This window comes from Anabas testudineus, chromosome 15, assembly GCF_900324465.2.
Source record: "Anabas testudineus chromosome 15, fAnaTes1.2, whole genome shotgun sequence".
Classification (NCBI taxonomy): domain Eukaryota; kingdom Metazoa; phylum Chordata; class Actinopteri; order Anabantiformes; family Anabantidae; genus Anabas; species Anabas testudineus.
Genome location: NC_046624.1, coordinates 9,777,735 through 9,790,069, shown reverse-complemented (window position 1 = coordinate 9,790,069; position 12,335 = coordinate 9,777,735). Strand labels below are relative to the sequence as shown.

The window sequence follows — 12,335 nt, the reverse complement described above, 5'->3', positions numbered from 1 at the left end:
TTTCCGTTTGATATTCAGTATGAGGGCAGTAAGCATGACTAATGACACAGTGTTTAAAATGTGGCATACAATATGACATGATTCCACTCTCTTAAACAAGATCTTGAACTTAATCACTCAATTTATTAGCTGTCTTTAGACAAGGCTGACAGTTGTTAAAGTCAGCCACATAATTAGGGATTGTGTGTTTGGAAAATGTATACAAAGGACTGCACTTTTCTTTTTTGTATTTCATTTACTGTTGAAGGACAACTAACCCGTGTCGACATTGGCCAATCTTCTAATCAGAGACATTTTATTTTCTGGACTCTTACATTTTCCCAATCATGGGTCCATCCAAATCTACAACGACCAGTCAAACAGGAGCTCCACTTTCTCGGCTTTGGTCTCCGGTGGCCCAGAAACATAGAAACACAAAACTGATCACCATCTGTCTGAGCCTTTGAGGCTATTAAATTCACTCTTGGTTTGTGGCCTTGACATACACAGAGGGGCTAGACAAACTTACATAAATACTGCATTATAGCAGACTATAAAATATCCGTCTCTGGGTTGTATGCCAGTTGGCTGTATTTGTACTATGTCTATTGTGTCCCTGTTGGTTAAGTTGAACTTGACAGATTTCCTTGTCTGTGTTTTGCATTTCTTGTCATGATTTTAAAGACGCTTTTTTTTCACAGGATACACTGGAAAACTAATTTAGTCAAATTAATGCATTACTTTCTTGTTAACTTATGAAATATATAGATTTGTGTCTGTCATGCATCAAAATGCATGTTTTCTTACAAAGAACTGTCCTGACTTATGACTTTAAATAGTAAGTTGAATGAATTCATCCATTAAATTGTGCTTTTAAAGATACAAAGCAAACATACATTGTTTATGAGTTTAAACTCTCAGATATTCATTTAATGGGTTCATGAGGAAAAGTTTCTGTGTGTAAAAATAAAAATAATGTTAAACAAAGATAGCATCATATTCAGTCACAACGTCATACACAAAGCACATATGTTATCTTACCTTTTTAAACAGGGGTTACATTAAACCACACACACACAAAAGCAGAAATGTAAAAAGAAAACAAATCTGTCTGTCAAGTCAACTTAATGTCTGAAGTTTACTGAACTTGTTTTTGTTCTGTAAATTTCATTCAGGTGGTTCTGCATTTTCAAAAAGAATAAATGTTGAATGAAGTCTTATGTCTTTAATTGACACTTTATGTTTACATTATACGCCTTTGAGAAATAAGTTATAGTATTTATAGTTGTAATTACATTGCTTACTCTGTGAGGAAGTACCGAGTAGAAACAGTCTTTCTTTAAACCTTCAAATCACTTTTTAACGGCAGACCATAACTCTAAACCCAAGTCTGAACTCTAAATAGATCTTTGAATGGCTGGAGAAAGAAAGGGGCAAGGTGAGGTCTGCAATTTAGGTGACATTCTTCTTAAACAGCAGCGTGCACACACGCACATGGACACACACAACAATATGCACTCGCACTCAAAATGTGTGTATCGACAAAAACTGGTCTGGCTGAAAACAATTGTGTAATATGTAGAAACCAAAGAATGTTTTAGAGTGCCGTGTGACCTTTGCCTGTATTAACTAAATTTAACCTATTTGAAAGTGATATATGTGAACCAGGACTGTATTTTACTGCTCCCAAATGGACAGTACAGTAACATGATTTTCCACTTAATTCCAAGCAGACCCTTAATGTGTATTGTGATGGGAGGTCACCAAAAAGCCTGCACGTTAGCTGTGTTAATCATCCTACATACACACTTACACTGTTATACACTATGATATACAATAATATTTCCAAAGGAAGGAAGTACCTTCCATATCCACTGTCATGCTCTTATAGTCTATTGCACGCAGTGGTGCATTCAGGATTGTTGACTTTAGCTTCTTTCCTCTAAAACCTCTACATGCTTTAAAGTGGGGCTTTTGTCTCTGAGGACCTTAGAAATTCTTTATAGGCCAGGCCATATTACCGTGAAAGCTTTTCTTCCACTTCTGAGTAGGAACAAGGAAGAAATGAAGAGCAGATTTATATGACTAATGTTTGGGTTTCATTTAAAGAATGCCTAACTATTTTTACGATATAATAGTTTTTCTGTTTACAATGAAATACTTCACCATCTCAGATAGTATCATTGAGGAGATGATGCTACACATACTATACCGCAGGTTCCCTTGAATTTTTTATTCATATTTTAAATCGATTTTAACTCACTTCCTTCTGTGAGATTTGAATCACTGAAGAAGGCATGTGCATCAAAGCCAACATGGGCCAACCAGGCCACATTGAAGGCTGACTTGAGTCCAGAGGGAACAGTGGGGCCTGGGTTTGCGCTGCAACCTCTCAGTTACAGGGCAAATACTCCCTCTTTAAGACTTTATACTCTAACCACAGAATAACTACTCATGGGACAGAAATGTTGTTTCATACAAAAAGAAAAATAACAAAAAAAAAAAATATCTGAACTCCTCAGTACCAAGGCCAAACTCTGATTGCTTACAGTTCTCCACTCTGTTCACTATCAGTGTGTGAATCTAATTGTGTGTGCACATGTGTGTGTGTGCCCACTTACTTTATACTGCATTCCTTCACTTTGCTTCTGCTAGACAATAAGTGAGGACAGTGTGGTCCTGCAACTACTCAAGATAATGACCTGGTATAAAACCATTAGACTACACTGACAGGACACCTACTGTCACTGCCCAGCAAGAAATGCTTCACTCATCTGATGGCACATGTCACAATCAAAAGAGCTAAGTTGTTTTTTTGCTACTTAGGCCTTTGCGTGAGCTGGTGAAAAGGCAATGAAGACAGATGAAAGACAGCAGACTGAAAAGCTTTACATTAACATCGAGACAGGCTGTTCCACGGGATGATGGGAAAAAGAGGAAGCAGTGTTTTGGCTCATTATAATACTCTGTCATTTAAAATGAAAGGAGAGAGACTAATTCGCCAACGTAATCACCACAAAAACTGTTGATGACCCCAGTGGTATGTGCTGAATACACACAGCAGATCAAAATCACGCTGTCTTATTATACAGTGTGTCAAGTTCCTGACTCAGCTGTGCTTAAATCAAAACCTAAAATAGCCAAGATGTGACAGTTTAACATTAGCTCTGGAAGAGGAACAGAGAATAATTGATTATTTGCTGGCTTTTCATTCATGACTGTGAAGCCAAAGATCACCACTTCCATCCATACCAACACGTGAGAATTTGATGTCAGCAAACTGGACACTTCTATGTTGTCTTTAATCAGCTTATTTACACCCTGTGTAGGCAGGAATTAAAACATCACACACTCCTCAGACAAAATAAAGCAATGGTGAGAATATCTTACCAGATATCATTTTCTTCTGTGAGTTCTCATTTGCAGTCTGAGCATTTTGCCATCTCTTTACTTGTTTTGGTTTTAGTCAACCTAACAGCTACATCCTTTGTGCAGCAGTTTTAAGTTTTAAAGCTTCAAAATTCATTGTACACTACAGGCACAGGACAAAATGGTCGTTAGCAACTAGCTGATGAATATAGTGACACATTTAGCAGCTAAAGATGCAGATTTTCTCTTTATATGATGCAGGTTAAATGGTGCTTAAAATTAAATTTATATTCATCAGATGATTCCAAATAAATCCAGGTGTTGCCAGGTTATTAGTGAGTTTTGGAAATGATTCCTTATGGGGCCACCCAGTGAGTTCTTCTGATAAAGTATTCTGACTCCATATATTTTTATAAGTTTGCTTTATCAACATGAGAGTTCTGCTAACTTGACTTTGTGTGGCAGCCTTGCACCAGGCTGTTGCTATCTGACACCGTAAATCTGAAATGACTTATATAGTGCCCCACCAACACTATAAATTTTTTGGTAAAAGCATGGGAGGTCTGAATGCTATGAAATGCACATCACCAGCTCACAGTGATGTTTAAAATCTGTGTTGATTGTGTGACACTGAACAGGCAGACATTACATATCCACTTTGTCTTCCCAAAACCTCCTTTATGATTTATAACTATTTCGCAATTGCATATTTGTCCTGCGCCTACTTAATCTCTCTGGGTGATGCTTCTAACCTTTTAATATTATAAAAAAATAAATATTATATAAATGGGATTATAGAAAAAAAGAGCCTGTAAACAAGACACTTTGTTACTGGTCAGTGTCAACATGAAAAAAACTAATTTGCTTCATAGCTCATCTAGATCATCATCTATAATCATGACCATCAAATGACGTTTAGGCTGCACCAACACCTTGCTACCACAAGGTGGCTCCCTGGATTTGCAAACGTGGCTCCAGCGTTGCAGGATACCTGGTGCTGCAGGTGTCCTGCCATGGACTAGCCACATACATCCAATAAGGTTGGAGAACAAAATATTAATATATTCCCTTTACAGTAGATGAGTCTTTTAGGCACCCTCCTTTAGCCTCTAGATAAAACAGCCTGCAGGAGGTGATTATGGAGGGAATATCAGAGCAAAGCAATGGCAGAAGGTACTAAAGCTACTGGTGTAATTAAGATTAGAGCTGTTTTTACTGGTTCTGACAAGCACCAGACACACACACCACGCAAAGCTAAGAAACAGAGATCATGGCTAATCTCTGGTCCCATGCCCATAGGCACAGTGGATTAAATGGAGGAGTGTGTGTGAATGGTGTGAAGCCGTGGTGATTAGGAAGGTGAGGAGGCGTAATATGGGGATGATTACAGAGTGAGAGAACACAGGAGCAGGCAAGTGAAAGTTCAGGAAGAGGGAGAGAGGTGAGGTGGTCGGGCTGGGTGAAGCTGAGTGACAAGAGGAGATGTGGACGTGTCTCTGTGTAGCTGCACAGACCAAATGAAAACATGAGGCTGTATTTATACTGTAACATTAGATTTACAGTCTCACTAGATGGCAATCAGGCACAATTATTTACACTCCTCTACCCTCTGGCATGTTCTGACAATTACCATAAGAATCACAATGTGCAGTAAATGACAGCAACGATCCCCTCACAACACACAGCGACTTATTAACATAAATTGTGTTTTTATGAGGCTGTTTTTCATGTCATTATGAGGGCCAAGCATGTCAAATAAACACAAACACACAGTCAACTGTGGCTATGGTGTTATGGCTCAGATAACAAGCACAGTATACATTCCTCGCTCATCTGGTTCGTGCACAATAATGCACTGCAGCCATATGTGAGTGTGTGATTTAATGAAGAATGAGATGCCTTCAGTGAAATCACATAATAATTCAGTTCCTGTCCACATGTGAGGGTGTCACTGAAGAGACACTGAACCTCAAGCTTCTGATAATTAAGCCAGTGCTTTATATATCTGCTCCCATTATTGTGTGAGTGTGCAAGGTTGGGTAAAATGCTCACTGAAAAATAAGGTAGGATAAAATAATCATATCAATGTAGAACAACTTTTAAATGAAGTAACATAGCAGTCAGTTTTTGCAACAGCCCATACTAACCTAAAGAATGTGCTTGATATATTAAGGATTAATAAAGTGTTAACAAGTTATGCCAATAGTTCCAATTACAATAGTTCCATTACAACATTGCATCGCATTAACTATCCAGCTCTGTCCTATACCTCAAAATGTGACTTTTGTCAGTTTGTACCTACTATAAGTAGCTTTAGCAGCACTGCTCACATACATTCACTAACAATAACTCTAAACTCTATGCCAGAAATAACCTGGACGCTAAGCCAGGAACAACGTAAACCAGTGCAAAAACACAAAGTGTCTTTGTTAAAGATTTAAGGAGATTTACGTAGCTTACTTTTCACTCTACCAGGAGTGTGTGTGTCTGTGTGTGTGTGTGCTCATGTATGCCATGTCTATTCCCCTGTTCCAGTTTGCTCATACTGTGCCTGGACATGATTATACCGCAGCCAAACTTGCGTCAGTTTTTATGCGGGTTTGCATTTATGCAGAGGTTCTAAATGGATTGCATTTTCACACTGTTCACTAAGTGCAAAGAGTCAGTGGTGCATTCAAATAAACTGCACGCTAAGTGGAATTTGCTTTTTTACTGACGTAAGCTGCAAGCTTTTGCTGAAAAAATGTGGATGCCAAATTGGAAGTTGACTGTTGTGGTAAATAATAATAAATAAAAAGTGTTTCTGATCCTTTGATTACACTGAATTATTGAAATTAACTCAGGGTGAAATTACTCACAGGAATAACAAAAGCAAGTTTGGGATCAAGAAATTATCTACTTTAGATGGGATGCAACTTGCAGTTCAAGGTTGCATGTAAATTAATGTTAATGCTGAATGTGTGTGTGTGTGTGTATGTGTGCACAAATGTGTGTGTATGACTCGGCAGATAATTTCTAACCAATTTTAATGACATAGTTTACCAATTTCACCTTGACGATGTCCAAGGTGGAATGCAAAACCAGCCGAAAGTGGTACTGTTACTCTGTGTGTGTGTGTGCGAGTGTGTGTGTGTGTGTGTGTGTGTGTGTGTGTGTGTGTGTGTGTGTGTGTGTGTGTGAGAGAGAGAGAGAGAGAGAGAGAGAGAGAGAGAGGCTGATTAGCAGTTATTCGAGCAACAGGGGCATTGAGTCACAAATCTTTCTGAGGTAAACTTATCCACATTATGGTGCTTGTGGAGACTAACTAACAACCATCCATGTATCTAACACTGAACTACATGTCTTGAATGCAGCTTTACTACCAGGTGACCAACTATTTGAGATAGTGTTAGACAACTGTGAAGGCTACCTCTTTGAATCAGTGAAGAGGGAAAGTATTTGAGGTCATGGGGAACTCAGGGAGCATATGGTGGATTGTAGTGGAGTGTGCCTGCAGGATCCTTGGTGTTTCTACAGCAACAGGTAAGATAAAAATATCAAAACAAACAAAATACATATAAGATTAAATTAAGAGCCATGTGTACACTTATTGTTTCAGCGTGGGCATGATTGAGTTCCTTGGATACACTAGCAGACACACAACAAACCCCAGATCCTTTGTGATACGTTGGTCAAGGCAGAGTTCACAATACACAGTTTTATAAAAATAAAGGTTTAAAAGTTATTATTAGTAGCACTCATTGCAGTAGCACTAATTATACTTTTTACATGCCATGTTTCAGCACACACACACGTGCCGAAACATGTTGTTTTAAGCTAATATCGGACTCTATAATGAAATTAGGTCAATCTATATGAATCAGATCTTTGATCTATAAAAATATCAACTTTAAAATGTATATTACCTTTTAAAGTATCTTTAAGCTCTCTCTTGTAGGGGAGGGTTATCCACCTGTGCTCTATAAAGACTTCATAAACCAAAAATGTGAGAAGGTCAGATGGTGATGGATAGGGTCACTGTATTCTTGACCTCCAGCAACACCAAACCTTTTTGATATGTGAAGTATAAAAACATAATTGATCATTCATAAACTTGCTATTACCGATGCTCCATGTTCTTTCCTCGGGCACGCTGGGAAAGATTGCACGCAGCTCTCTTAGCCACAGTAAATCATCACAGGGGAAATGGCTCTCTGGTTGCTGCCTCCTTCAAAAAATATGACCCCCCCCCCTCCTCCACTTAAATTTAAACAGTTGCAGGCACTGAAGATTTGCTGAGAGACATGTGCCTCACATTGCACAAAATCGAGTATCGCACTCGTTTGCAGGCTTATGCGATCACAGGCTGTTGCACGTTCACACCTGGTGCGTAGGTGCTGCGCGTTAATGCCATGTCTGCCTCTGTGTGTGTTCTGTAGACAGACAACACATGCAGGGAACACACATAATATCCAGGTCATGTATATGCAGTGTCGATCCTGCTCACACTCTATAAACTACCAGAAACCATTTAGCAACATTTCCCTCTGGTGCAGAATTTATCTCTGAATTTCTGGTAAACATGTAGGAGAAATTGCTTCAATATGTTTAGTGGCAAGCATCACTTAACCATGCTTACCTCATTCACGGAATAGACATTGGTTTACAATACCGTTTTTCTGCAACACTTTTCATACTTTTCACATCAGTCCTGAGATTTGGAGAGTCTTTACAACAATAGTGGATTTCTTGCCAAGAATTAGATGAGAATATTTACTCTAATACCTGCCCATAAAAATATAGCCAGCAGCTTCTGAGCTTAGCCCAGTGAGGTTTGTTCTGCCAAAAGATGACATTAGCTAGGAAGTGTCCAGCTAGGCCGTTACTCTGTCTGCAAAAACAGTTAAGGCATATGACCCCTACAAAACTGTTGACAAGCTATTAACTAAATATTATGGACTGTAACAAGTGAATTTATGAAGCTTTAGGGGTACTCATAAGTGTGTTCTCAGAGTTAGGAGGTCTAGCTGTTTCCCTGTTTCAGTTTTCATGCAAAGCTTACCACCTGCTTTCTGGAGCATTAGAGTGGGATCAATGTTCTCATCAGACTCTTTCATATGACTGTGGTACATGCGCAAAAAAAAAAAAAAAAAAAAAAAATCTGTGATCTGGTAAGTGGCTGTTCAAATAAAATTACTTTGCCTGCTGGCACTGATAATTGCAAACATGAGTATGTTGTTACCAAAATTCTGTGACCATGACAGAAACATCTGAAACATTAAGTGTTCTCTATGTTTTTATCGTGTGTATATAGGTTTCATACTACAGTACCACCTGGAATGTGAGTTCAGGCCGGGTTCCTTTAAGCCATGTTTATTGCTCAATTAGGGAAATGGCTTTTAGTCAGAAATTAAACGAATTACTCACAACTGCCTCATCAACAAGGCTGCAAGAGCACACTAATGAAAGCAACATGACAGTGAAGCAGCAGCAGCATCACAGTGAAAATATTAGCTGCATCCATACAACTTTGAGCCTACTGCTACCATGCCTGCTACTAATGAAAAAACCCTGAACTAAGCCTGACATCTGGTGGACAGAATAAGCTCACATCTGTCTACTATGTCTTTTCAAGTTCTGTGTGCTGTGGGAGTGGAGACCCTACAAGAGGGAGATTTCAACAGCCTTGCAATCTACCTGCTGTGAGTTTCCAGTTTTTGTATTTAAAACATATTGTAAGAATTTAAATCTTTCAAAGCACTCCTGACTCTGGCCCTGCTCGAGACTGCACCGGTGGCAGCATTCCAGGGTTACAAACCATCCGCCAGGATTTTAATATGGCAAAGAATGTGAAGCCCAAGGGCTTTTAGAAAACAATTAAAATACTTAACTTGCAGTATGCACACATGGACATATATACACACTTGCAAGAACATATTAGAAAGAAGCCAGAGGGATGATGTGGATGCAGAGGGCAGAAAAGGAGACCAGTCTTTCTCTGCTACTCATTATTATCTTTGTGGCCCACAGCCAAGCTCCCACAGAGCGACACAAAAACTTCTCCCACTGGAGACCAAAAATGCATGATTGTTTATTTTGTCAGCACACACAAAGAAGGATGATTGCTGCAAAAACAGAAACACAGAACTCAGCGATGATGCTTCAAAGATAGGACATTTTATAGTTCACTGGATTAGATGGTACCAGCCTACTTAAACCCATATTTTGCCATGTAGTATATATAAGATCTGCTACATTATACAGGTGATTTCTCTTCTGTGTAGTTTGTTTGTCATAGGCTTCTAACTACGTGTAATGATTTTATCATTGAGACTGTATCAGTTTCATCAGGCACTAAACATATTTCTCCTCCCAGAGTGTCATCTGTTTGTATCATGATGTTGGAACTGGCCTATTTCCTGGATGCTCTCTTGATCATGTGCCTTCCGTGAGTACACAACATTCATCTGGAACATCTATGATTTGTAAGAAGACTGTAGCACTTTTGTAGGGACTACTTCCTTATTCTAAGTGCCCTCAGACAAGACACCGATACCTCGTGGTAGCACCAATATGCCACTGTCTGGCAGCTGTCCAACCACAATTTCCCTAACTGAGTCAATAAAGTATGTCATTGTTATTATTTTTACATGGATGCTGATTGACATGATATCTGCCTTACCAGCATTGAATCATATGGTTATTTATACTGAAAAGATTATATGATTTCTCAGTCCTTACAAGTATGAAGATAAGCAATTGGTGGTAAATTGAAGCTCCTTAGCTGAGGACAGAGCCTGACGATGAGCCTGTCTCATGCCTCTTCTTTCTCCCTTTTATCTCTATAGCTGTCCTCCAGACTGGCAGCTTTTTGTGTTGTGGGGGAAGATGGCAGGCATTGGTGGCTTCCATAAATTTCTGTATTACTCCATCATGTCTGTGGTCTGCTTCTTGCACCCTGTGTTGGTGTGGCATGCAGTTATCCCAGGTAAAACAGCCCGGCAGGAACAATACTACAAAAATGGCGCAGCAATAATGGTTACATTACATTTTACTTTACAGTACTGCCTTTTAAGTTACAGCTCATCGCAGTGTGGCACAGTCAGCGTGCACAATAGCAGGACTCTAAAAGCAAAGTGAAAATCAGTCATCATTAATATAACTGTAAAATTGTTCCTAATGTAAGAAAATGTCTTCCAGTGCAAAAATGCATTAAAATATCTTCTGATTGCAGGGACAATGCTACTGGTCACAGCCCTTTTCAACTTTATACTAAGCAAGAAAGCAAAGACCAAGTCTCCAAAAAAGCCACAGGAGAACTACAGCGACAAAGGCCTGACCACGGTCTGTGTGGCAGAGCGAGCAGGCTCAGAAAGCACTGTGTCATTCTTCCACATGATGATAGGCAGGAGAGGAAGGGAAGTAGCTCACACAACTCCAGACCTCTGCCTCGGCCTTGGAGACAGAAGTGAGAGCATACAGGCCATGCTTGATGTGGAGCAGACAGCAGCACCTAAAGAAATAGGCAAAGAAAGGAGGAGCAGGAAAGAGAGGAGATTGATATGGTTTAGAGGTAAAGAGGAGCCTGTGGAGAGAGAGATGGAGGAGATAGACAGCTACTGTGAGCAAGAACCAGACACCGCCTCAGACACTGCGCCTATGATTACTGACTGAACATCCCTCTGCACCCCGACTGAGCTCTTTACTGATGACAATGGAAGGCATGTGTAATGTATTCATACTGATGGCAGGTTTTCAGCTAAAAAATAAGATTATGAAATGTCAAATATTTTTCAGTGTTGAGTAATATTGGCTGTTTATTTTATGTAATTACACAACTAAAATATGAAGATGATTAGATTTTCTACTGAATGTTCTACTGATTTGTATATTTTTCTTTAAAAAGATTAATTATTATACAAGATTACCCTTAAATTTGTGCGTTCAATCAAAAATTAAATAATTTTTATCTATAGTTTCTGGTGCCTTTTAGTCTGTTTTTGCTAAGCCGTCATTGATTGAAGAGCAGACGTTAATGCCGAGCAATCCAATCCAGTTAGTGCAGCATGCATTATTCATGAGGTAATAAATTAGATCAACTGTTTTACTCAGTCAGCATCAGAGAAAATAAGTGTGAATGTGACTGGGAGTAGCAGGCATCAGAGGCTTGTGCAGGTGCTTCAGGTCATAAATCAATACTGTTTTGATCTGTCAAAACACACACAGGTACACACACACACACGGTATTCCTCGGTCCTTTGTTAACTGAACTGTAGGTATAAAACTGTAGGTAGCCTTAAGAATCAATCTCTTTGCAGTATCAAAACTAAAGCGAGAATCAATAAAAGCAGAGAGCCTCATTCATCAGAAAACCCCTCACTGAGAACTGGGGCCAGACAGCAGACACGTGAAAATACACATGCACATAATAAGCATTCAGGTGAAACTGGGTTATTGTCGTACATGCATGTTTCATACGTGTTTCTATCAATAACAAAGGAGAAGAAAATTATATTTTTTCCAGTTCCCATCTATACGTTTCCACCAACTTGGTCAAATCTATATTCTGTAGAATGAGCTGTTTTCTGTGAGATAGGTTGGAACAACTTACTTCCTACTTCCTCTGTGTGCGTGTTAGTCATGAATCCTACTCAGACAAAAACAGAGAGCGAGAGAGAGAGAGAGAGAGAGAGAGAGAGAGAGAGAGAGAGAGAGAGAGAGAGAGAGAGAGAGAGACTTCCTACAGTTTGTGTTTCCACCCTACAACAGTTTCCTAAATGAGAGATCCAGGCTCAAAAACAGGATGGGAGAAATAAATCTTAGCAGGCACTTCTTCCTTTACTGCTGAGATGGAAAAAAAAAACACAGAGTAGCTGCTTTAAGGGCAGCTGTGATAATGGATTTCTTATCACTGCACATACAAAAGAGAAAAACAATTGCAGATCAGTTGTTCTTTGTATAGGACATAAGATCCCTATCATAAAATATAAAATAAAAAAGCACAACAT

The 12,335-nt window shown here is 39.1% G+C and overlaps 1 protein-coding gene across 2 annotated transcripts; it reads left to right on the top strand.

Moving 5' to 3' along the window:
* The first annotated feature begins 6,587 nt into the window (after positions 1 to 6,587).
* On the top strand, positions 6,588 to 11,262 carry tmem72 (transmembrane protein 72). 2 transcript variants are annotated; one of them, XM_026355323.1, is made up of 6 exons: positions 6,588 to 6,615; positions 6,702 to 6,870; positions 8,963 to 9,029; positions 9,704 to 9,775; positions 10,176 to 10,315; positions 10,562 to 11,262. In XM_026355323.1, the coding sequence occupies exons 2-6, from the start codon at positions 6,795 to 6,797 to the stop codon at positions 10,999 to 11,001; spliced, it is 795 nt and encodes a 264-aa protein (XP_026211108.1). In that variant the 5' UTR covers positions 6,588 to 6,615; positions 6,702 to 6,794; the 3' UTR covers positions 11,002 to 11,262. The 2 variants fall into 2 exon arrangements, with proteins under 2 accessions (XP_026211108.1, XP_026211107.1); XM_026355322.1 differs by having other exon boundaries at positions 6,594 to 6,870.
* Positions 11,263 to 12,335: the final 1,073 nt, after the last annotated feature.

Excerpts from the sequence above, each read along its gene's own strand:
- tmem72 (XM_026355323.1), top strand. The coding sequence starts at position 6,795 with ATGGGGAACTCAGGGAGCATATGGTGGATTGTAGTGGAGTGTGCCTGC. Across the intron at positions 6,871-8,962 it reads TGGTGTTTCTACAGCAACAG|TTCTGTGTGCTGTGGGAGTG; the intron begins GTAAGATAAAAA and ends TGTCTTTTCAAG. Across the intron at positions 10,316-10,561 it reads GTGGCATGCAGTTATCCCAG|GGACAATGCTACTGGTCACA; the intron begins GTAAAACAGCCC and ends TTCTGATTGCAG.